At 42.8% G+C, this 26,607-nt stretch overlaps 1 protein-coding gene across 2 annotated transcripts in view; it reads left to right on the forward strand.

The window, feature by feature from the left end:
- skila (SKI-like proto-oncogene a) overlaps positions 1-25,370 on the forward strand; it is a 74,461-nt gene extending 49,091 nt beyond the window's left edge. Inside the window, exons 2-7 of one of the 2 annotated variants that reach the window (XM_070883812.1) lie at positions 14,691-14,783; positions 15,484-15,584; positions 18,505-18,746; positions 20,178-20,431; positions 22,624-22,851; positions 24,818-25,370. In XM_070883812.1, the coding sequence (XP_070739913.1) occupies positions 14,691-14,783; positions 15,484-15,584; positions 18,505-18,746; positions 20,178-20,431; positions 22,624-22,851; positions 24,818-25,000 (1,101 nt within the window). In that variant the 3' untranslated portion in view covers positions 25,001-25,370. The remainder of the gene's footprint in view (positions 1-14,690; positions 14,784-15,483; positions 15,585-18,504; positions 18,747-20,177; positions 20,432-22,623; positions 22,852-24,817) is intronic. The other variant, XM_070883813.1, reaches the window with a different exon arrangement.
- The last annotated feature ends 1,237 nt before the right edge of the window (positions 25,371-26,607 follow it).

A 26,607-nucleotide genomic window follows, 5' to 3' on the forward strand; every position in this document is an offset into this window, starting at 1 on the left:
GCAGGTCTCCTGTTGTCTTGGTTAATCCTTGCCTCTGGACTAAGACCTAGCTCTGTCAAACCCGTGTGGTGGCTGGTACGCAACGGTCACCACATGTTTAAAAAAAAATTCACGCACAGGCATCTTCCACCCCCTCAATAGGACTGGAACATCGGGTCCTTCATCGAAACACCTGTCAACTCGTGGAAGCAAGTTATCCTCGTTCAAAGGACCGCCTATGAGATGAGAATTGCTACATATTTAATTGAAGATCTTGATTGGCGTCTAAAATCCTCAAACTTCTTTTGATTTTTTTTCAAATATATTGTAAGTATGATTGCAAAATTTAAATACGAGACTTGAGTGTCAACACACTGTGGTGACCCTGACCCTAACCCTAACACAGCGTCAACACACACTTTTAAACAAATACTCTTACAAAGCTAGGTGTGAATGTAAGTTGTGAGGCGGATGCAAAGAGGCTTCAAGGGAATATAGACAGGCTAAGTGAGTGGGTAAGAACATGGCAAATGGAATATAATGTGGAGTTATTCACTTTGGTAGGAAAAATAGAAAAGCAGAGTATTTTTTAAATGGTGGGAGATTGAGAAATGTTGATTTTCAGAGGGACCTGGGTGTCCTTGTACACGAATAACTGAAAGTTAACATGCAGGTACAGCAAGCAATTAAGAAAGTAAATGGCATTTTGGCCTTTATTACAAGAGGATTTGAGTGGAAGAGTAATACGTCTTACTGAAATTATATAGGCCCTGGTGAGACTTCATCTGGAGTATTATGTACAGTTTTGGTGGTCTTACCGAAGGAAGGATATACTTGCCATTGAGGGAGTGCAATAAAGGTTCACCAGACTGATTCCTGGGATGGGGGGGATTGTCCTACGAGGAGAGATTGAGTAGACTAGGTCTATATTCTCTAGAGTTTAGAAGAATGAGAGGTGATCTCATTGAAACATACAAAATTCTTACAGGGTTTGACAAGGTAGATGCAGGAAGGATGTTTCACCTGGCTCGGGAGTCTAGAACCAGGGGTCACAATCTCAGAATAAGGGGTCGGCCATTTAGGACTGAGATAAGGAGTAACTTCTTCACTCAGAGGGTGGTGAATCTTTGGAATTCTCTACCCCACAGGGCTGTGGAGGCACAGTCTTTGAGTATATTCAAGGCAGAGATAGATGTTTTGATATTAAGAGAATCAAGGGATTATAGGGATAGTGCAGGAAAGTGGAGTTGAGGTAGAAGATCAGCCATGATCTCAGTGAATGGCGGAGTAGGCTCCAAGGGCCGAATGGCCTACTCCTGCTCCTAATTCTTATGTTCTTATGAAACGCTGATGACATTTTATTCACAATCCAAACCACATTAATTATAAATTATGTGAAAAAACTGTGATTAAATATATCCCCATTTTGCTAGTTTAGTCTTTTGGTCACCAATGGCTGTCTTGCATATTGGGCATCTTTGCAGCCCTTATTGAAGGACAAGGGCAGCAGGCACATGGGAGCACCACCACCTCCAAGTTCCCCTTCAATCCTGATTTGAAAATATATCGCCGTTCCTTCATCGTCGCTGGGTCAAAATCCTGGAACTCCCTCCCTAACAACATTGCGGGAGCACTTCACCACACGGACTGCAGCGGTTCACCACCTTCACAAGGGCAATTGGGGATGGACAATAAATGCTGGCCTTGCCAGCGACAGTCGCATCCTGCGAATGAATTTTTTAAAAAAATGTCGTCTTCCAATCATTGCTTGATAGTGCTCAAAGATGGAAGAATTCTGGATATTGTGCGTCTGTTTCTCCAACTTCATTGTTGAGTGGGTGCATCCCTATCACCCTGTTCTCTGGCGGACATTATTGATGGCACCAATGATGGGCTCCATTTCAGACCATTTACACTGTTCCAATGCTGTATATTGTTAGCCACTGGTGCCAAGTGTTTGAATGTGGTTGAAAGTATGTAAGCACATTCAAAATGCTACCTTGCTCCTGTGCAAGATGCTCCCGAGTTCTGCCGTAGCATGTTTCCACTCCCAGAAGTGGAGAAATGGCCAGGGTCAGGAGGACATCTCTGAGGTGAGCAGAATTGCTTGGCCGCCTCACTTCTGCCATTGAGTGGAAAGCGCAGGCCACTGAGTTTCCAATGTGGGGTGGGCATAATATTTGTAATGTCTTGCATGTGAAAATACAAAAATTGCTGGCAATTGGCTCCAATTTTGTGTCCTTGGTAAAAAAAAAACCTTTTAAACAACATCATAAATGGCTCTCTTTGCTGCCCTTTAAAAGCGCTGTCATCACCCTTTCACCCAAAATTCTTATTCTCCTCTCCTCTGTCTTCATTCGCATCTCCGCTGTTCATAACGTTCTATCTTCCTCCATTCTCAGTGGTTTGCCTTCTTGGGATTCCTTGCTTTCTACTCCTAATGTCCCAAAAGATCCAGCACATTTTTGTTAATGTGTATTTTGGGACGTGGGCAAAACTGGCAATGCCAATCCCTAGTTGCAAAGATGGTATTAAGAGCCAACCACATCTACAGCAATAGCTTTCCCTCCTACTCCCACAGGTTTGTTCCAGAGTATCCAAGATCCTTTGTCGCTCTTTGCCTTTGTTTACATGTTGCCCCTTGGAATCATGGTCCAAAGGAATGGGGTCTGTCTTCATACATAGGCTCGCAACACCCTGTTCAATCTCTACAAGCCTTGATTCCAGTCTGTATTGTCAGACTGCCTGTGGGACATTTTATGTGTTGAAGGTGATATCGAAATACAAGTTGTAGATGTAATTTGGGTGATGATATGTTATGGAAGTGAGAAGCAAATGCATATTTTTGGAGTGACTATTTCGACATCTTTGAATAAAAATACAGGACACCTTTGATAAGTTTGTATGCCTTTTGCTTGGACAATCCCACTACCCCTTGTTTACTCTTTTTCTTGTTCTGGACTGTTGCTTCTTTTTACGTTGTAAATTCAGTCCTTGCTATTGGTGAGACGATGTCTTATCGATCCATAATTTATTAACCAGTAGAAGAGCCTTTTTAGAGAAACAGAGGGCCATTGTTCAGACTCTTCCATATAGTTACCTGCTTCCCTTTTTTTATATTAATTCCTGGAATGTGGGCGTTGCTGGCAAGACCAGCATTTATTGCCCATTCCTAATTGCCCTTGAGAAGGTGGTGGTGAGCCGCCTTTTTGAACCGCTGCAGTTCGTGTGGTGAAGGTGCTCCCACAGAGCTGTTAGGGAGGGAGTTCCAGGATTTTGACCTAGCGACGATGGAGGAACGGTGATATATTTCTAAGTCAGGATGGTATGTGACTTGGATGGTGACTTGGATGGTAACTTGGAGGTGGTGGTGTTCCCATGTGCCTGCAGCCCTTGTCCTTCCAGGTGCTAAAGGTCACAGTTTGGGGGGTGCTGCCGAAGAAGTCTTGGCAAGTTGCTGCAGTGCATCTTGTAGATGGTACACACTGCAGCCACAGTGTGCCTGTGGTGGAGGGAGTGAATGTTGAAGGTGGTGAATCGGGTGCCAATCAAATGGGCAAATCAAGATGAAAACTGGACTTGGCAAATCCAAAGGTGTAGTAATATTGAGCTTGTGTGAATGAAATAAAAGTAATTGCAAATATGCCAAATATTCTGATGAGACAAATATCCCCCTTGTTTTGTTTCATGATTGCTGATACTGCTCTTATTTCCTGCTGTGTTGTAAGCAGAAATCAATCTCACTAGTTTTGATTTTCTTCTGACTTCAGTTCAGGATTAATGCTTTTTTGGAGCATCCGAGGAAAATGCCTTTATGAGCATCAAATTAAGAACATAACACAAGTAATAGGAGTTGGAGTAGGCCATTTGGCCCTCTGAGCCTGCTCCACCAGTCAACAAGATCTTGGCTGATCTTTCCACCTGAACACCACCTTCCCGCACTACCCCCATATCCCTTAATTCCCATTGTTCCCAAAAATTTATCGACCTCTGTCTTGAATATTTTTTTAAATTTTTTATTCATAGCCAATCTTTCCAATTCTTTGTCAGATCACAAACGCCAGAGGTCACCTTGCACACATCAAGGATCACCCTGCGCTAATGCTCTTAGCCAAAAGGCCTAGAGCTCAAGCACCGTTCCTGGAAGTACTGCAATACCAGGTTCGTGCCATGGAGGTGGATGGGTCAGCAACCCCACACACCTCCGTGGAGGTGGATGGGTCAAGCCACCCCACCCACCTCCTATTTCCAAAAAGCATAGGAGAACCACCTTCCTGATCCAGGGAGAACCACGTTGGGGTCATGGTTACTCCCCTGTCAGGTCAGTTACGCATGATCTTAGCCAAAAGGGTCTTGAATATACTCAACGACTGACTATCCACAGCCCTCAAGGGTAGAGAATTCCAAAGATTCACAACCCTCTGAGTGAAGAAATTTCTCCTCACCTCAGTCCTAAATGACCGACCCTTTATTTTGAGACTGTGACCCCGTGTTTTAGATTCCCCAGCCAGGGGAAACATCATCTTAGCATTAACCATGTCAATCCCTTTAAGAATTTTATATGTTTCAAATAGATCACCTCTCATTTTTCTAAATTATAGGGAATTTTGGCCTAGTCTACTCAATCTCTCCTCATAGGGTAATCCCTTCATCCCAGGAACCAGTCTAGTGAAGCTTTGTTGCACTCCCTCTAAGGCAAGTATGTCTTTCCTGAGGTAAGAAGACCAGAAATTCATAACAAAGTTAATCAGATGGTGTTAGCCATGGGCCCTTAATGTGTATTACATCGCCCGACTCCCTCTGAGATCTCTGCGCTCCTCCAATTCTGGCCTTTTCCACCTTCCCGATTTTCTTTATTCCACCATTGGTAGCCATGCCTTCAGTTGCCGAAGCCCTAAGCTCTGGAATTCCCGCCTTAAACCTTTCCACCTCTCGCTCCTTGAAGACGCTCCTTAAACCGACATTGTTGACCAAGATTTAGATTTATAGAAAATTACTTTTGATTGCCTGTCCTAATATCTCCTTATGTGCCTCGGTGTCAACTTTTGTTCATCGCTCCTGTGAACCCCTTTGGAACGTTTTACTATGTTGAAGGCGCTATATAAATACAAGTTGTTGTTGTAGCACAGAACGCCTTTTTGATCCGGAATCAAATCTACTCTTGAGGTGCTTGTAAACGGACCTCTACCAGTCCGGCTTTTTTTCCCCAAAAAAAGCTGCTGCAATAATGTCAAAAACAAAGTTTTACCACTTGGCAGAATTTTTATATGTAAAAATACAGTCAGTCTGTCTTGCTTCCGTTTTTTATCTCTTGGCTGATTCTACCCTGACCGTAAAGGACTGAAAGACAACAGGTTATTCAGCTTGTGACATTGTATTCTCTGTGCATTCTTCAGCCTCTTGGTGGCTCCTGCCATTTCTAAATCGTCTGGCAATGTGGTCGAGTGATGGGAAATTATGGTGGACGGGAGGGGGCGTAGGAAAAAAATAGTCTAAATCAATTCGGGATGCAGGAAGTGTTTGTTGGCTGAGGAATCTGATGCCCAAACTGAAAGACTTCTGTGAATTCAGAAGCTTGGGGTGAGGAGCAAATCTACATGAAACCTTTTTCTTTGCTTTAGATTGATTTTACTTTCAGGATCTACGGTTAACTCTAATGCTCCCTCTGATGTAATATTCTGGGATTGTTTTAGTAATGAGACTGCAGTGTCTCACCTCCTGACTCCCCAAAGCCTTTCCACCATCGACAATGCACAAGTCAGGAGTGTGATGGAATACTTGCCTGGGTACGTGCAGCTCCAATAACAGTGGAGCTCAACACCATCCAGGACAAAGCAGTCTGCTTAATTGGCACCCCATCCACCCCCTTAAACATTCACTCCCTCCACCACCGGCGCACCGTGGCTGCAGTGTGTACCATCTACAAGATGCACTGCAGCAACTCGCCAAGGCTTCTTCGACAGCACCTCCCAAACCCGCGACCTCTACCACCTAGAAGGACAAGGGCAGCAGGAACATGGGAACACCACCACCTCCAAGTTCCCCTCCAAGTCACACACTATTCTGATTTGGAAATATATCGCCGTTCCTTCATCGTCGCAGGGTCAAAATCCTGGAACTCCCTCCCTAACCGCACTATGGGAGTACCTTCACCACACGGACTGCAGCAGTTCAAGGCGGCGGCTCACCACAACCTTCTCAAGGGCAATTAGGGTAGGCAATAAATGCTGACCTTGCCAGCAATGCCCACATCGCATGAACAAATAATTTAAAAATGTAGAATTCAAAAATGCTTACAATATGATAGCACGAAGCAGTGTGTTCATATCTTCTCCAATTTAATTTGTTGAATTAATTTATTTTAAGGATATAGAATAATTTTGTTTCATACTGCAATCTGGAGTAGACATCTTTGTTCACAGTACTGTCCCAAGATCCATTAACACAGTCAGTATTTTGCAGCCTGGTACTCTGAATAATATGAGTCACCTTAGGGAGATTTTGTAATTGGAAAATCTGGCCAAGTGACGTTGGATTTGCCCTGTAGGTATCACAGCAAGAAAGAGAACTGCCCCTAATTGCATGGCAATAAACAGCGGTATTGAAGCTAAATTGTTCCCCAACACAGTACATTGATGAGAATACTTGACAAAGGATTAGATTTAGGAGTATGCAATTTCTTTAAAGAAAAGGATTAGAATTTCCCTTTTTAAGTAATATTATACTGACTCCTTGGCCCTTTATGTAACCTGCACATTCCACATTTAATGAATTTCTATCTTTATAGAAAATATTGAGGGACTTGTACATAGGACTCAGCTGACAACAACAACTTGCATTTATATCATGCCATTAATGTAGAAAAACATCCCAAAGCGCTTAAAAATACTATTGTATTAGGCAGTTGGAAGTGAAGAGTGTGTGGGGAAGGAGCATTGCCCTTCCAATGTGGTCCAATAGCCATCACAGACAGCCATATAGCTGACCTTTTTAAAACCTTTTTGGAGACTTTTTGTTTAAACAGATTTTGCATCCTGATAGAAATCTTAAAAATGCCAACAGTGTGGCAGGTTATAGTGGCCACTGGGCACAATCTCAGAGATCTTCTAGGGTAATGTCAGTGCACAATTGCAGCACTTCCATTCCAGCTTGATGAAATTTCAAGAGTCAGCCGTGGCTCGGTGGGTAGCACTCGACTCTGAGTCAGAAGGGTGTGGGTTCAAATCCCACTCCAGAGACCTGAGCACAAAAATCTAGGCTGACACTCCAGTGCAGTACTGAGGGAGCGCTGCACTATCGGAGGTGCTGCCTTTCAGATGAGACGTTAAACCGAAGCCCTGTGTGCTCTCTCATGAATGTAAAAGATCCTATGGCCATTATTTCGAAGAAGAGCAGATGAGTTTTCCCTGGTGACCTGACCAATATTTATTCCTCAATCAACATAACTGTTGGGGTAAAAGGAAGACTTCTCTCCCTCGGGGCGGACTACCTGATATAGGTAATCGACACCTCGCCTTACACCCTCCGTATAACGACTGCGGAATCAAACAAATGAAACCTTAGGTTCAACCGGCTTTATTTCGAGCAAATGCAAGGGAGGGTTCAATCGTGGAACCTTCAAAGTACAAGGGGTTTCGAGTATAATTTATACAGGTTTTGGAGAGGAGCTACCCTCCTACAAAATCATCGATAGGTCGATTGCCATCAGCGGAGTTACATTGATTTGTCGACTCTTATCAGACTGGCTCTGAGTGGTACATGCAATTGTCCATCTCCCATCATATGTTAATTGTGGTGTTCCACGATTTGCACTTTGCCATAGTCTATATGTCGCCTGAAGTAACTGTTCTAAAATACTGGCTTTCTTATCTTTTCCTCAGAGACTTCTAATCAAAATTATAACTGCTGACTTCGGCTGTTTTGTTAAGTGTTACTAAGGTTAACCATATAGTTTTAATGTGTTATAAGTGTGCTATACCTACATAAGCAAGTGTTAAATACATAGGCAATTATTCCTCAGATCCTCCTTATACTGATTAGTTCACGACCTTCAGCATTGTGTTATGACCACCTATCTGTCTGCTCTTTGCCTGCTACAATTCTATATCCCTTACAATAACAAAAACAGATTATCTGTTCATTAATACATTGCTGTTAGTAGGAGCTTGCTGTGCGCAACTTGACTGCCATGTTTCCTACATTACAACAGTGACTCCACTTCAAAAAGTATTTCATTGGCTATAAAGCGCTTTGGGATGTCCAGTGTTCGTGAAAGGCGCTATATAAAACCAAGTCTTTCTTTCTTTAGATCATATAAATTCCAATTGCAGAGTTTTAATAAGTATGAAAGCTGTGAGACAACTAAAGACAGAAGTTCTTCACGTGGCGTCTAGCTGCTCTGTGGGCCAGAACTAGTTGGTGTTTTTAACAATTAGCTCTGTGGGCGAGTCAATGTAATGTCATATGATGGATTAAGTGCTGGTTTGTCAATTGGGTTAGGATGTCAGTCAGTCATTCATTCTTCTGTTCAGTCAAAAGATAGACAAGGTGCCTGCTTGTGCTCACATGTTATAACAAATTATTGACAAATTTTGCTTTTGAAAGAATGGGCTTACGTGAGGTGGTGAGAAGACCAACATGAGGAAGTACCGTACTTGACCTTATCCTCACCAATCTACCTGTCGCAGGTACGCCCACCCATCATAGCTTTGGTCGAAGTGATCACTGCACAGTCCTTGTGAAAGCGAATCTCGCTTCCACTATGAGGGCATCCTCTATCATGTCATGTAGAACTACCTCCATGCTAAAGTGGGACAGACAAAGGATTCTGGCAGCCAAAAATTGGATATTGAGGAGGTGTTGTGGGCCTTCAGCTGCAGAGGAATTGTGTCATACCACAATTTGTAACCCTACGGCTTGGCACATCTCTGCTTGCTGATCAACGTCAAGAAAGGAGACCAATCCTGGTGAAGTGCGGGTTGCAGAAGGACACATCAAGGATAGTACCGGGCATTAATTAGAATGAGGTGCAAGCTTAGTCAAGCTACTGTAGGGGGCTGAACAACAGAAGGTTATTGACAAAAAACTTGCAAGGGTATCAGAGAAAGCAGTTAAAGACCCAATGAAAGGTTTCCTTTAAATGAGTGGAATTAGTTCGGTAAATTCAGCAGGTGTTTGTAGCAAGTTGTTATATTTCTACCTAAACTTTTATACTAGATTGTATTTTGTGTTAATTTGATTGCATTCTCTAAGGAATGATTCAGTAAGCATTCTGAGATCTGGATGAATATTTCCAAAATGAAGATGAATGGCAGTCTGGCTAAATCTGCCTTTGGTGTGTCTGCTGCTGGTTACATGCACAGCCTCTCACAGTTCCCAATGAGTAGAGTAAAATTAGCTCCGCAGTGACAGCAGTGCAAGAGCAGCAATTGGTGCACTGTTGCCATGGAAACACTGCTGTCACAAGACTTCTCTTTCTAAATGTGGCCAAAATCTAAATTTCTGGGTTGATTGAGCAAGCTTGTTTGCTGGCATGTAATGACCCTTCCTAATAGGTTGCATGGAGAAGCTCTTGGAAGGCAGTAGTTTTTTTTGAGTGGAACAGAAAGTGCTATGAGGAAAAATAACTACATGGGCAGGCACCTTGTTTCGAACTCTCCACATCATCTCAATGTTCTGCTTTCACACCTTACATGAGCTGGGCTAGGTGGCTTTTGGGAAATGCTGCATCTTCTTCATTTCACTTAAAAGAAAGACTTACCAGTTGATGTGATATATTTGGACTTTCAGAAGGCGTTCGACAAGGTCCCACACAAGAGATTGATGTGCAAAGTTAGAGCACATGGGATTGGGGGTAGTGTGCTGACATGGATTGAGAACTGGTTGTCAGACAGGAAGCAAAGAGTAGGAGTAAATGGGTACTTTTCAGAATGGCAGGCAGTGACTAGTGGGGTACCGCAAGGTTCTGTGCTGGGGCCCCAGCTGTTTACACTGTACATTAATGATTTAGACGAGGGGATTAAATGTAGTATCTCCAAATTTGCGGATGACACTAAGTTGGGTGGCAGTGTGAGCTGCGAGGAGGATGCTGTGAGGCTGCAGAGCGACTTGGATAGGTTAGGTGAGTGGGCAAATGCATGGCAGATGAAGTATAATGTGGATAAATGTGAGGTTATCCACTTTGGTGGTAAAAACAGAGAGACAGACTATTATCTGAATGGTGACAGATTAGGAAAAGGGGAGGTGCAAAGAGACCTGGGTGTCATGGTACATCAGTCATTGAAGGTTGGCATGCAGGTGCAGCAGGCGGTTAAGAAAGCAAATGGCATGTTGGCCTTCATAGCAAGGGGATTTGAGTACAGGGGCAGGGAGGTGTTGCTACAGTTGTACAGGGCATTGGTGAGGCCACACCTGGAGTATTGTGTACAGTTTTGGTCTCCTAACCTGAGGAAGGACATTCTTGCTATTGAGGGAGTGCAGCGAAGGTTCACCAGACTGATTCCCGGGATGGCGGGACTGACCTATCAAGAAAGAATGGATCAACTGGGCTTGTATTCACTGGAGTTCAGAAGAATGAGAGGGGACCTCATAGAAACATTTAAAATTCTGACGGGGTTAGACAGGTTAGATGCAGGAAGAATGTTCCCAATGTTGGGGAAGTCCAGAACCAGAGGTCACAGTCTAAGGATAAGGGGTAAGCCATTTAGGACCGAGATGCGGAGGAACTTCTTCACCCAGAGAGTGGTGAACCTGTGGAATTCTCTACCACAGAAAGTTGTTGAGGCCAATTCACTAAATATATTCAAAAAGGAGTTAGATGAGGTCCTTACTACTAGGGGGATCAAGGGGTATGGCGAGAAAGCAGGAATGGGGTACTGAAGTTGAATGTTCAGCCATGAACTCATTGAATGGCGGTGCAGGCTAGAAGGGCCGAATGGCCTACTCCTGCACCTATTTTCTATGTTTCTATATAGTGCCTTTCATGACCGCCAGACGTCCCAAAGCGCTTTACAGCCAATTAAGTACTTTTGAAGTGTAGTCACTGTTGTAATGTAGGAAATGCAGCAGCCAATTTGCACACAACAAGGTCTCACAAACAGCAATATGATATTTTAGTAATGTTGATTAAGAGATAATATTGGCCAGGACACTGCTCTCCTTCAAAGTAGTGCCATGGGATCTTTGACATCCGCCTGAGAGAGCAGACGGGTCCTCGGTTTAACATCTCATTCGAAAGAAGGCACCTCCGACAATACACCAGACTAGATTTTGTGCTCTAGTCTCTGGAGTGGGACTTGAACCCACAACCTTGTGACTCAGAGACGCGAGTACTGAGCCACGGCTGACATTGACATGTGAATTGTGTGTTGCTGGGTTGTTTCTAATCAGCAGTGTCAATGATTAAACATAATTAGGTGGGTCTGAGACTCGCAAATAACAATGCAGATATCCATGATTATATGATGGTGTCATGGACTGCACCGCTCTTTAGGTTGTTGCATAATCCTAAATGTTTTAAAGGGAAATACTGGAGCTGTCTCAGTCACCTCTTGGCCAATGTCATGCTTTACAATTGATGGTTGGAAGCTTCCTGTGATATTAAATTGCGCTCTAGTGATATTATGAACAGGGAATTCTTCCAAAATTGTATGTGGGAGTTGCGTGCAGACCACTTGCTTTCAGGCTCCCTCTCGCCAGTCGTTCGAAAGCAGGATGACGAGGGCTGACTGAGAGAGAACATCAAATGCACATATATTTCCCTTCGTTATATTTTGGATTATGGGCCAGTTCAGTAACAGTGGCGATATGTTCTGTGCATTGGAAATTGAGGGCATATTTTAATCTGAACTACTTAAAACACACTTCAGGTTAATGGAACAATCTGATCATGGATTCCTGGCAGAAGTGCATTATCGGCTTTACTACTGAGATGAATCTCTTCCTGTGACTGCTGACAATAAAATGAGATGATCTTGCATCTTAAAAGCTAGATGATAATTTAATTACCTTTCACTGCCTAAATTGAAACCGGAATCAGCCACCTTTGCCCACAGTTAATCATTAATTTGAACCTGTAGTAAGTCAGAATATTTGAGTCACAATATGGTCCTGATCAGGTATCGCCTTTCCATTTAAGATTTATTGCCCTCAAATTATTTTCCTATCTTCTTATTTCCCTGAGTCCTGCACCTCCTGCAACCAAGAGAACACAGAGGTGAGTTATTCTTTGGGCTTTTAAGCTATCTGCTTGGAGGGTGGATAGGAGCAGCTTAAGGATGACTCACTGCATCAACAGTTTTTCTGCATCGCCAAGAAAAATGGATTAGAATGTAAAAACAGTGATTATTTTCCATGAAACTGTCAGGTCACCATCGCAATATTTACTCCCCCCACGGCCCCCCTGCTTTTGGTTGTGGATTCAAGTCCCACTCCAGAGACTTGAGCATAAAAATCAAGGCTGACACTCCCAGTGCAGTGCTGAGGGAGCGCCGCACTGTCGGAGATGCCGTCTTTTGGATGAGATGTTAAACCGAGGCCCCGTCTGTTCTCTCAGATAGAAACATAGAAACATAGAAAATAGGTGCAGGAGTAGGCCATTCGGCCCTTCTAGCCTGCACCGCCATTCAATGAGTTCATGGCTGAACATTCAACTTCAGTACCCCATTCCTGCTTTCTCGCCATACCCCTTGATCCCCCTAGTAGTAAGGACCTCATCTAACTCCTTTTTGAATATATTTAGTGAATTGGCCTCAACAACTTTCTGTGGTAGAGAATTCCACAGGTTCACCACTCTCTGGGTGAAGAAGTTCCTCCGCATCTCGGTCCTAAATGGCTTACCCCTTATCCTTAGACTGTGACCTCTGGTTCTGGACTTCCCCAACATTGGGAACATTCTTCCTGCATCTAACCTGTCTAACCCCGTCAGAATTTTAAATGTTTCTATGAGGTCCCCTCTCATTCTTCTGAACTCCAGTGAATACAAGCCCAGTTGATCCAGTCTTTCTTGATAGGTCAGTCCCGCCATCCCGGGAATCAGTCTGGTGAACCTTCGCTGCACTCCCTCAATAGCAAGAATGTCCTTCCTCAGGTTAGGAGACCAAAACTGTACACAATACTCCAGGTGTGGCCTCACCAATGCCCTGTACAACTGTAGCAACACCTCCCTGCCCCTGTACTCAAATCCCCTTGCTATGAAGGCCAACATGCCATTTGCTTTCTTAACCGCCTGCTGCACCTGCATGCCAACCTTCAATGACTGATGTACCATGACACCCAGGTCTCTTTGCACCTCCCCTTTTCCTAATCTGTCACCATTCAGATAATAGTCTGTCTCTCTGTTTTTACCACCAAAGTGGATAACCTCACATTTATCCACATTATACTTCATCTGCCATGCATTTGCCCACTCACCTAACCTATCCAAGTCGCTCTGCAGCCTCACAGCATCCTCCTCGCAGCTCACACATGGACGTGAAAGATCCCACGGCACTATTTCAAAGAAGAGCAGGGCAGTTACCCCCGGTGTCCTGGCCAATATTTATCCCTCAATCAATATAACAAAAACAGATTGTCTGGTCGTTATCTCATTGCTGTTTGTGGGAGCTTACTGTGCGCAAATTGGCTGCCGCGTTTCCTACATTACAACAGTGACTGCACTTCAAAAAGTACTTCATTGGCTGTAAAATGCATTGGGATGTCCGGAGGTTGTGAAAGGTGCTGTAGAAATGCAAGTCTTTCTTTTCTTTTTTATTGCTTTTATAAAATGCTATTTTCATTGTCTTGGTTCACTCAGCTAAGTACTGAAATCTAGCGTGCGAGGTAACTTCCTGGGGAATTAATTTCTGTTACACGGGTTGTAAAGTTTTGTGCTACATATGTTTTCTGTGTATTTATGAAATAAATCTCAATTTTTCTACTTTGTTCAAAAAAATACTCTCTTTGCAATTTAAATATTTTTGGTGGATTAAAAACACAAAACTGGACAACTGGGTCTTGTATGAGGTTAGCTTACTCACTTGGCAACTCTTGTACATGGACTGAATGGAGGGCAGATTGCTGTGGTAAAAGCCTCTCTTCTCTGCTGATTTCAGCAATTCTATGTGGGAAGAATTTGGAACCAGTTTCAATATAGCCCCTGATGGGTGCAGGACCACATCACAAACTGGCCACAAATTAGGACTAAATTCACTAAAACTTTACCTGGAGAAGCCGGGAGGTTGCAAATATCCGTGCAGTAGCAGGCACACTTTTGAGTTTGAAGTGCGTTGTTTACGTAAAGTAGGGAGGGTTTCAGTGTCAATCTGCGAGCACTTGATGTTGACACTGGGTGCCCAAAATGGAAAAAAACTTCCATTCTGAGTGCTGACATTCGTTACCTTGACGAATGCAACATAATTGGCAAACATGGCAGAAGGAGGGGAAACGCTGCACTACACAGTCCTGTATGCTGAATGTTGAATGAGGAAGCAATGAAGTACATTGCAGAATTTGAAGGTTTGGAGGGGAGGAGGGAAGTTATTGTAGCAAGTCTTTGCCATGAAAATGCTGGTTGATTAATATGAAATTTTCTTTTCAGATTTTTTTTTAATGTTCAAATCATTTTTTCCTCCGTTGTAGTACTGTTTTTTTTTGTCACAAAGTGCAGGTGTTCTGTTTTTGATTAAGAACTACATCAATATCTCAAATTTAATTTTTCATTTTCTCTATTGCAGCAGTCTGTCTCTCAAGAACCGGAGCCAAAGAAAGCGCGGTTAGTGCACCCAGAGCCCCAAGATCAGCTGCCCGACAAAGGCTATGTCAGAAAGGTACCGTATAACTCCAATCTACAGTACTGTCTCTCTTTGGAAGGGGCTGGGGGCTGAGGGGATGGAATTTCAACAGTAGAAATTATTTTACAGCATCTATTTTCTTTATTTTGAAAATTTGTAAATAAATACGCTGAGTGAAGAAAATAAGCCACTGTGGACCTGTGATTTGCGAAGCAGTGCTCTTTGAGAGTGCTGCCCTATGCCTGGAGGATCTGACTGCGGATGATTCTGCAATTAGTAAAGATTTGTCAGTGTTTGACTGTCAGAAACCTGTAATTCATGAGGTTTGGTTTGTATATTCTGCAAGTGATCCCCACACTAAGCCAGCCTTGATGTTATCTCTGGAATATCTCTCATGCATAATTATTACTTTTCACTCAACTGAATTGTCATTGCACTGAATAGCACAAGTATTCACTTCTGCACAATATATTCGCACAGCCTTTATCAATATTAGAATTGCTGAGCTGTGCAATTATCATATTACCATTTCAGTAAAATACCACCCTGACATGTGGTTCCAGAGTGAATTGCTAATAGCTGTCACTTTTGGTGTGATGAGAGGTGTTTCTAATTTTGTGTCGCAGAAGGACTGGTACCCAAGTCAAGGAATTGGTGGTTTAAAACAGCAATCGACTGGATTGATTTTATTCTGAATTTGTTGATTTTCTTTCAACCCCCCTTTTTTTTATTGCAGACTGACTCCCAGCATACACTGACATTCCAGCACTGGTATCCAGTCATCAAACAAGAAGTGGATCATCTGACACAGCAACATGCTTCAGTTATCCATCCCAGGTATAGATCATATGGAACAGTTTTACTCAGTACAAGCGGGCGCTGAAGAAGATGACACAAAATCTTAGACGTTTTGTTTCCTCCTTCTGGTGATAGATGATGCCAAATTGTCCGCAGACAGTTCAGTAATAGTTATAGCAGTTCTGACCTGAAACATTAACTCTGTTTCTTTCTCCACAGATCCTGCCTGACCTGCTAAGTGTTTCCAGCATTTTCTGTTTTTATTTCAGATTTCCAGCATTTTGACCCATCTAATCTGCTGTCATTTTACAATAAGCAATTTATATTTATTGTAAACCTCGATGTCTTGTTTTCTTAAATGTGCACTCCTGAGCTAGGCAGGTTTGCATGTTTTTTTCTGAGGAGCCAAACATTTTACCTTCATTACTTCCTGAAATAATTTTTATAGGGAAATGTTCAGTCTGATTTTACTTCAACTGAATACCACATTTTAATCTTTCACATCCACCTAGGATCCTATAAATGAAATTCACGCCCAATTGATACAATTAAGTAAAAATTTAAGAGAGCTTGTTGGTTCTATTCTTATACTGAATTATTTAGCTGTGGAGACAAAGAGCTGGAGATGGAGATAGTTGCATTTGGATACCACCCAGTGGCTGATATCTGAATGACATTGGTGAAGGCGAGATGTGTTGTAGGGAGACACAATTGAACAGCACCCACAAACAAATCAATTCTATTGGTAACACTTATTTAAGCAAAATGTTAATTATCACACTTTCATTGTTACGCAATATTTATTATAGAATCATAACATGGTTACAACACAGAAGGAGGCCATTCGATCCTTTGAGCCCGTGCTTGCTCACTGCAGTAGCTAGTCCCACTCAACTGCCCTTTCCCCACAGCCCTGCAAATTCTTTTCCTTCAGATACTTATCCAATTCCCTTTTGAAAGCCACAATGGAATCTGCCTCCACCACCCATTCAGGCAGTGCATTCCAGATCCTAACCACTCGCTGTGTGAAAAAGATTTTCCTCTTGTCGCCTTTGGTTCTTCTGCCAATCATCATAAATCTGTGTCCTCTGGTTCTTGACACTTCCGCCAATGGGAACAGATTCTCTCTATCTACTCTGTTCCGACCCCTCATGATCTTGAACACCTCTATGAAATCTCCTTTCAATCTTCTCTGCTCTAAGGATAACAACCCCAGCTTCTCCAGTCTAACCACGTAATTGAAGTCCCTCATCCCTGGAATCATTCTCGTAAATCTTTTCTGCACCCTCTCTAAGGTCTTAACATCCTTCCTAAGGTGCGGTGCCCAGAATTGGACACAGTACTCCTGTTGAGGCTGAGCTAATGTTTTATACAGGTGGTTCATAACTTCCCTGCTTTTCATGAAGCCCAGGATCCCGTTTGCATTTTTAGTCGCTTTCTCAACCTACCCTGCCACCTTCAACGATTTGTGCGCATATACCCCCAGGTCTCTCTGTTCATGCATCCCCTTTAGAATTTCACCTTTTAGTTTATATCTCCTTTCCTCATTCTTTCTACAAAAATGTATCACTTCACACTTTACTGCGTTAAATTTCATCTGCCACTTGTTCGCCTATTCCACTGGGATAGATTTTCAACTTGCTGCCTGGGTATAACACTGGCGTAGCTAGTCCCCCATCTTCCCTTCCTCCCCCCCCCCCCCCCCCCCCCCCCCATTATAGGAACCATCTTGAGTTTTATTCTGGATGTAAAGATTGAATGGTTTCTAGAACAGGTGGCTGATTCACAACACCAGTTTTACACCTGGACGGGTGGCCAGTTGAATATCGACTCCACTGGGTTAATCGAATATGAGAGTATAGCACAGCTGGAATTTATAATGTACAGTGCATCAGTGCTCTCCCCAGTAGTTCAAATCCTGGCAATTGGCTCAGTGAATATTAACAATCGAGTCTTCTTGTGCTCCCAGGTGGTAGAATGTTTGGTTGAGCCATATCTCTTGGCTGGGGAATTTCATATGATCTGTGTGGCTACACAGTCACAAGAGGCCATTTGTCTGAACAGCCTTCAGCAAGAAGCAAGGAATCTGCAAACTGATTCTGCTTTTATCTGCTTAATTTCTTTGAAGAAGGAAAGCAGATGAATTGCAATGATATTACCATACAAAATAAAATGGACTAAAGGATATTTTGTAGCAGCATCCGTGGATATCACCCAACTAATTTGAAAACTCACCCACAGGAAAACCAAATTTGAGTCTGACAATGCACGATATCAACAATTCTGGATTGAATGCCTGGGATCAATTTGCAGGATTGCAAAACACAAGCCCTCCCATCTGCATTAAACATGTTAACCTAAATCATTAAAGCAGCTTCACAAAAACAAATGCAGGTGACCACTCTAAGTCACCTAATTTAAATTAAGGTTTGGAAGGATACGAACAACAGCTACAACTTATATTTATATAGCGCCTTTAACATAGTAAAACATCCCAAGGTACTTCACAGGAGACCAAGCCACATAGATGCTGAGAGGATGTTTCCCCTCGTGGGGGAAGCTAGAACTAGGGGGCATAGTTTCAGAATAAGGGGCCGGCCATCTAAGATGGAGATGAGGCGGAATTTCTTCTCTGAGGATCGTGAATCTTTGGAATTCTCTGCCCCAGAGAGCTGTGGAGGCTGGGTCATTGAATATATTCAAGGCTGAGAAAGACAGATTCTTGAACTATAGGGAGTCAAGGGTTATGGGGAGTGGGCAGGAAAGTGGAGTTGAGGCCAAGATCAGATCAGCCATGATCTTAGTGAATGGCGGAGCAGGCTCGAGGGGCTGCATGGCCTGCCCCTGCTCCTATTTCTTATGTTCTTATAAGGAGATTTTAGGACAGGTGCACAAATTTCACAATATGTGATACAAATGTGTATGTGATTTTTAATAAAACTGTTTTGAAATTTTGCAGCTGTCTCCTTTATATGTACGATAAGGTGATAGCTCCAAACGTCTCATTGGCTCCACCTTTACAACGATGTAGGGATGCCACTAAGTCGGTGAATAAGGAATCCGCGATGAGCCCATCAGCAGCCTTGGAAGAGGAGGTGAAACATCAGAGGGATAATGTGAATAAGAAGTTGATTTCCTGTTTTGCATTGTCTCCGGAGGAGGAAGGGAATAACATTCCAACAGCCGGTTCCTACAATCTATGTGAGTTAAGCATGATGCATGGTGATTAGACAGTACAATGTGTCCTGCAGGGACGTTATAATTTTCAGGACTGTTTATAACATAGGTCCTGAGAATCTGTGCTTGGCTTCTTTGACATTATCTAAAAAAATAAAATGGATTTCAAATTGGTTTTGTCATTTAATACTTTCCGCAATTTAATCATAGACCAAATACATCACAAAGTTAGGCAGGAAGTTTTGCATAGGAGATTATTGGACAAAATTGGAATTGGAGGCAAGCTAGTGCCTGGGTTGGTAATTGTTTGGAAGGCAGGAGAGCAGGAATAAAGGTTTCCTTCTCCGATTGCCAGGATGTGACAAGTGGTGTTCGACAGGGATCTGTTCTGGGGCCTCAGCTTGTCACCATCATATACACATAAACAACTTGGATGAAGGAAGAGCGAGTTCTATGTCCAAGTTTGCAGATGACACCAGGTTAGGAGGCACAGCAAGTTTTATAAATCTGAGGAGGAAGTTACAAAGGGACATGGGCAGACTGAGTGACTGGGCAAAACTGTAGAAGATGAAGTTCAGTGTGGGGAAGTGTGACGTCATCCACTTGGATCTGAGAAAGACAAATCAGAATATTTTCTTAATGGTGAGAGATTAGGAGCGATGGAGGAGCAAAGGGACTTGGGTGTCCATGTACCTAAGTCACTAAAATCCAGAGCACAGATACAAAAAGTAATCAGAACGGCTAATGCAATGTTGGCCTTAACTCAGGGTGATTGGAATTCAAAAGTGAGGAAGTGATGCGTCAGTTGTGCAGAACCTTGGTCAGACCACATCTGGAGGATCATTTCTGGACACTGCACCCAAGGAAAGATACATTGGCCTTGAATGTGCAGATGTGCCAGAATGATTGCGAGATGATCTAATTGAGATATTTAAAATGATTAAGGGATTTGATAGGACAGATACAGAGAAACTGTTTGCTCTGGTGGGAGAATCCAGAACAAGGGGGCAGAATCATAAAATTAAGGCTGGTCCGTTCAGGAGTGAAACCAGGAAGCACTTCTGGAAATCTGGAACCCTCTCCTCAAGTAGGGTTAGGGTTAGGTCAAGATCTAATTGAATGGCGGATCAGACTCGAGGGGCCTTCTGTTCCTACGGTGAAACCTAAATTAGAATTTGAATCTTTTTATTATATTCTCAGATTTTTTTTTTTACCACATTTTTGATTTGTTTTAATGGTGACTTAATTTGCAATCAGGGTCCTTTATAACTGCTTGAGATCTTGACTATGCAACTTGGAACTTTAATTTACTTTTTAATATGCTACTGCAAGCAATAAATGTTGTCCCTTTTATATTGCCCCTTAAATGTAATTCCTTGATAAGTATATGTTTAAGAGCAACTAGGTAAAGATAGGCTGAATATTGAAGTTCTGCTTTCTTTATCTCCTTCATAGGTTACCGAGCCTCTGAGTCTTCTACTGCAAATGTAGAGGAATACATCAAATCTGAATATGTCAGTGACAAAAATAAACAGGAATTGAATAACAATACATCAAATATTGATAGAGAGACAGGGAACTCACCTCTACGCATTGGAATGAGTACAGAAGAGGAGAATGAAAAAATAGTGGAACAAATCATGAAAACGTACTGTAAACAGCAAGAGAAGCTGAATAGCACAATTCAGCAGAAGAAACATCTACAAATGGTAAAGAATCAATTCTTTAGCAAAATATATATAGATATATACGCTGTACACGTGCAGATAGATGTATCGCTATAGCTGAAAATAGATTAAAAAGTACCAGATCCGGGAAAGCTATCATATGGAGAAAAAAAACCATGGCGTTTTGGGCAGGAGCAGGCCTGAACTTAGACCCTTCTGCTGTCACTGGATGGTGTATTGTTCTGTTTACCGTTAGAAAGACTTGCATTTATATAACGCCTTTCACCTCAGGATGTCCCAAAGCGCTTTACAGCCAATGAAATACTTTTGAAGTGTAGTCACTGTTGTAGGAAACGCGGCAGCCAATTTGCACACAGCAAGCTCCCACAAGCAGCAATGTGATAATGATCCGATAACCTGATTTTTTTTGTGTTATTGGTTGAGAGATAAATATTGAACAGGACACCGGGGAGAGAAAAAAATCAGTGGCATTTTGGGAAGCAGCAGGCCTGAGCTGGGACTTTCTACTGCCACTGGGTGGTGTATTCTTCTGTGAAAGAAACGCTGAAAATGCTGGATATATACAGCAGGCCCATCACATTTTTAAAAAGAGAAGACGGGTTAATATTTTGGCGTGGATCTTTCATCAGTCTACAGCTGAACATAAATCTGCCTTCACAGATATTTACAGGGCTGTGAATTTCCAATCTTTATAGCCTTTCTTTAAACCATGACTTTTTAAACGCAGTACCAAAGTTACAATACTGAAATTAAAAGTTCATCATATCCTCAAGGGAAGGGATATATCCAGGGGGAATTGTTCTTTGTGCTTTTCTGTTGCCTATTAAGGAACAGAGATACAAAGCTGTTCACATTCAAGCATCAGCCTTGGCTGAGTGGTAGCACTCTTGCCTCTGAGCCAGAAGATCATGTGCTCAAACTCATTCCAGAGACTTGAACACTTAATTGACCAACATGTCAGTGCAGTACTGAGGGAGCGCTGCACTGTTGGAGGTGGCGTCTTTCAAAAGAAATGTTAAACCATCACCATTAAGGTCGTTTATCTGGCCATTTATCTTGTTGCTGTTTGCGGGAGCTTGCTGTGCGCAAATTGGCTGCAGCATTTGCTGACATGACAACAGCGACTACACTTCAAAAAATATTAAAGTGGCTATAAAGTGCTTTGGGATTTTCTTTCGCTCTATGTTAAATGACTTTTCCAAGTGTAGGCCCACGACGTTAGAATTGATTGCAGTCAGGCGCAACACTCCCTTTAAGCTCCGCAGCCGTGCAGCGCTCCAGGAGAGCCACGCAGCCGGTGAGCTGGCTTTCAAATAGGAAAAGCGCACGTGTGCGGAATTTTGAATGGTTTGCACCGCCCGTTTAAAAGGGCCGCGCGAGCCAAAAGAAATATTAGAGGGAACGCTGGTTGCGCAGAGACTTTTTGGTCTGGGAGCCATTCTCGAGTTCCCTAACCTTAGGAAAGCACGCTTGCAGCTTGCTGCTTTAAACAGAAAGTACTGTCACTAGACCATTGTTCTATTTTAGACAGTTTAGTATGATAGTACACTGGTTCGTCAATGAAATCAGCTTTACAATTTGCTTGTGTGAAAACCACCGCGTTATATGTTGCATCAGAAGTAGAAAGTAGCCACTGAGCCACGACAATTTGTTTAAAAAGATAACAAGGAAGGTAAACATCATTTGCCCTATTTTTCTGAATTCTTTAGATTGTTTGAGACCGTTGCCCATTTAATGTATATTTCAGTATCAATTTCATGTCTGTCATGACATTGACAAACATGTTCAGTGGGTGAAGGCCTTATAAAAGTGATCTAAATAAGCTGTTTTTCTAAGATAAAGTAACTACAACTCCGCATTTTCCCTCAGTTTTCAGCAGTGATAACTTTTAAACTACTTTATAAAATTAGACCTTTAACCAATGACAACAACTTGTATTTATATAGCGCCTTTAATGTAGTAAAATGTCCCAAGGTGCTTCACAAGAGCATTATCAGACAAAGATTTGACACCATGTGCACAATAATGTGATTTACTGGCCAGAATTTGTAGCCGGGATTTTCTGTTTCTGTGCACACCAGCCCACGATTTTCCGCCCATTCACTTTAAAAGGTGGGAAATCACAGATTGAACAGTGCAGAAGTAGAAAACCTGGCCGGTGTGACCAAATCTATCAGGAGCACAATTTAAACCTTTTTTTCTTTTCTGTTCAGGAGGTGGAGTTATTGCAAGCCACGAAGCGGATGAAACTGAAAGAACTGACGGAGGAGAAGCTGGGGCTGCAGCAAGAGCTGGATTCCCTGCAGTCTGACCATGCTCAGAGAATGAACGCAGTGTGCGATGAGCAGGCAGAGCTGGAGTGGCGACTGGAACAGCTGAAGCAGGGCTGTTTGTGCGATCATACAACCGAGAGGAGCCAGGAGGCTGAGTACACGGCACAGGTACCTGATTACTGAAACTGCCGCCTGCAATTGAAATAAAAAAGGAAACAAAACACATGGGCAGTGGGCAGGGAGTGGAATTGAGCCCATAATCTTATTAAATGGCGGAGCAGGCTCAAAGAGCCAAATGGTCTATTTCTGCTCCTATTTTTTATGTTCTTATGTAACCCACAATTAAACAACAGAAATATACAGGCATTTGCAGCTGAAGATGACATATTTGTGCAGTACACTGGATAGAGGGGGATTTCTAAATTTGTAGGAGCCATTGTAGGCCCCACTATTCCTGGACGCTGTCTGTAGATTCTCAGATTGAGATACATTCAAGATCTGTATAACAATGCAAGTTACAATAATTCACACCATAAAGAGGTGAAGTAGTATGAGAGTACAGGATGATTTTATAAGTCTGCATTGCACTGCAGGTGGGGGAACACTCATTTTAACCGTTGCAAGTTCCTGGGCAGCTTGCGCCTGAATTTCTGATGAGGCAAAAGCTATGACCTGTAATTTGCAGCCAGCGGCAAATGACTGACTGCAACTTCAGGATTTCTGCCTTAGAATACTCATGCTAAATCCTGACGTTACGGTTAGTTTTAGAGGGGTAATGTCGGTGATCGCTGGTAGTTCGCCATCATCGCCCACCGCAAATTCCGGGGCAGTGTTAGCATTCAAGGTTAGAGTGGATAAGTCGATTGAAGGAAAAGAGAATAATGGGATATGAGAACATGGTAGGTTAAACATGATTTGCACTGTTTTCTTGCATGGAGGGTAAGCACTAACACGACTGGTCGGGCCAAATGTCCTATTTCCGTGTTGTTGCATCTGTGCGTTTTTATGTATTTCTGATCTACATTGCTGGTGAGCAAGGCTCCTTGCTGGCAATGTGGACATGTAAAACCGTTCGATAGCTCCCAGCGTGTTAAACCTCTGGAGTAAAGTGTCATAAGAGCATAAGAAATAGGAGCAGGAGTAGGTCATTTGGTCCCTCGATCCTGCTCCATCATTCAATAAGATCATGGCTGATGAGATCTTGGCCTCAACTCCACGTCCCTGCCCGCTCCCCATAACCCGTCACTCCCTTATCATTTCAAAAATCTGTCTATCTCCACCTTAGATATATTCAATGACGCCATCGTCTGCAGGGACAGCGTCAGCTTTTGTGAGTATGCTCATGTGTGCACAGCTCTGCTTTTCTACCACCTGACTTGATTCCTCAGAGAGAGACTGGTGGATGAGGATTTTGAAATAGAAACATAGAAAATAGGTGCAGGAGTAGGCCATTTGGCCCTTCGAGCCTGCACCACCATTCGATAAGATCTTGGCTGATCATTCCCTCAGTACCTCTTTCCTGCTTTCTCTCCAATGAATGCGTTGGGGGGGGTGGTTAAGGTGCCGGTGAAAGTCTGGGGCGATGGGGGAGAGAGAGATGTGCAAGACAAGACAAGACACAGTGGCAGAGTTTTGGTCAAGTTGGAATTATGGAGGGAGGCCAGCAAAGAAGGACAAGACAGGTTTATGGGTTATTGCAGCAGGTGTGGAGATGGAAGAGGCAGAAGCAAGTAACCGTGAACAATGATAGTTTGTGGGTTTAAAGCTGAGCTCTGGGATTGCAAGGCTGCAAACTATCTGTCTCCGTGCGAAAGAGGGGCCAGAGATGTAATCAATGGCGAAAGGTCGTAGTTTGCAGTGGGGGTTGCTGATCGCTGAGATATGCATCATTCCAGACTTGATTTTCACGCAGTCTGACAGGCAGTTGGAGAAGGAGGAATCCAACAAAGAGGTGAAATGTTATTAAGAGCACATTTCAGTTTTGACATTAGGAACTGGCAGCTAATTGTTTTATTTTTGTAAACCTGCATATAATCTTTTAACGATAGTCAAATGAAGATGTTGCTGAAATGGATCTATACGGATGGGAGTTCAGCCTTAACTTCAGTCTGTTTTGTTCTATTATGCTGTACAGCTGGCAGAGTTGAGACAGAGGCTAGACCGAGCGGAGGCAGATCGCCGAGAACTTCAAGAAGAGCTGAGGTGTGAACGTGAAGCCCGAGAGAAACTGGAAGCCATGGTGAAAGAGCTGAAGCTGCAGATCTTAAAAACGTCTGGAAATAAAGCCGGCACTGAGGTGAACTCCGTAGCAGACTGATAACAACTAAAGCACTTCGGAGGCACCCTGGTGTGAAGTAATTTTTAGAATTGCTTTAAAAAAGAAGACTGAGAATTCAGGACTTGAACCTACAGCTGCAAGAAATCTGTGCGACTGAATAACAGTTGAGTTGGAGATACTGGAGTTAAACGTAACTAATCCAGTTTAGAGCGAAATGTAGAAAACCCTAGTTTAAACTCGTTGAGTTTTGTGTATATAATGCAGACATTAGATATCGACAAAACAAAATGGCATAGCATGGGAGAAATGTTATTTGATAACTTTTGACAATTTATATGCATGTAGAGCCAGTCAAAGATAATAATCTGTTTTCTGTCCTCTTTCCCATCGCCTTTATAAATGACTTTGGTTAAACGCCTCAGCAGCATCGGTCCCAGTGCTTTTGTTTGTTGCAGAATCCTGTTTACTTTATAAATTGCACAGATATGCAGGAAGCTTGTCTTGCAATTCGTTACCGTTTGATAGCTCAGAAAACTTCAAATTGATTGTCTGGATTTGCATGTGTTCTTATTGGTGCTCCTTACCCCTCAGCTCCTCTGATCTAATAATTCCAATACATAGGACAGGCCAGGGCTTTAGATAATAGTCCAGAAGGGGGTGATTTGTTCATGGAACGGCTGAGAAGTCTCTAGGCAGATGGGTTTCACTATTTGCAAAAGGTAGATATGTGATCCCTGAATTGTCACTTCCTATCACAGAAGTTCCGGAATCGTACGTTATATAAACCTCAATAGACACGGTCACAGTTTTGTGTTGTCTCCTCCAATTGTTGAGGAATTGTACAAGATCATTTAACAAATGCTCCAATTTTTATTTGCCAGTTTCTTTGCTAATGTTGTTTCACCACCCTTCTTTCCTAAAGGCACTGACTCCGTGCTGGGGTGCATTCCCTGTTTTTCCTTTAGGACTTTTCCCGGCTGACAGACGGGAGCCCTGCCAATGAATGCCAGCTGACTTTGAAACCAGTTGCGCCTGAGCCTGATTGTGTCCTCAATCAGCGTCCGCACACATACTCTTGCAGCCGGAGCCACTGGACAGTGATCAGGAATGGAAATCCTGACTGGCTTTCAATTTACCTCCACCCACACTTGGGGGAGTTCAGGCTAATTGTTGAGGTCCCTCCTGCCACCCCAGTTGAGATTAGCCAACACAATGTCGACTTGGCACCTTCAAGGGTCTGTGTGGCAAACAGGAGTGTGCCGTCTGTAACAAATCATTTCAATAGGTTTTACACAGATCTATGACAAAAGATTGATCACTGCTCTAAAATATGAGATGGTGCCGATAGAAACATATGAAATAAATACACCGACGGGAACTAAATTACTGGACTATATTGGTTCTAATATGGGTGTAGAATCTACTGGTACACTGGCTTTTCACTGCAGATGCAACTTATGTTCTTGTACATATTTCATCCGCACTTACCGAAAAATAGGCCATTTCATTGTGAACTTGTGTAAAAGGGAGCTTGTGATCTTCACGTGTGAGGTTGCACTTCTGCCTCTTTTACTGACCATTCAGCTGGCACAGTGACATAAATGTAAGCCTGGCACCATTCAAATCCAGTATTTGTGTGACATTGG

Source organism: Pristiophorus japonicus, chromosome 6 (genome assembly GCF_044704955.1).
Source record: "Pristiophorus japonicus isolate sPriJap1 chromosome 6, sPriJap1.hap1, whole genome shotgun sequence".
Lineage (NCBI taxonomy): Eukaryota > Metazoa > Chordata > Chondrichthyes > Pristiophoridae > Pristiophorus > Pristiophorus japonicus.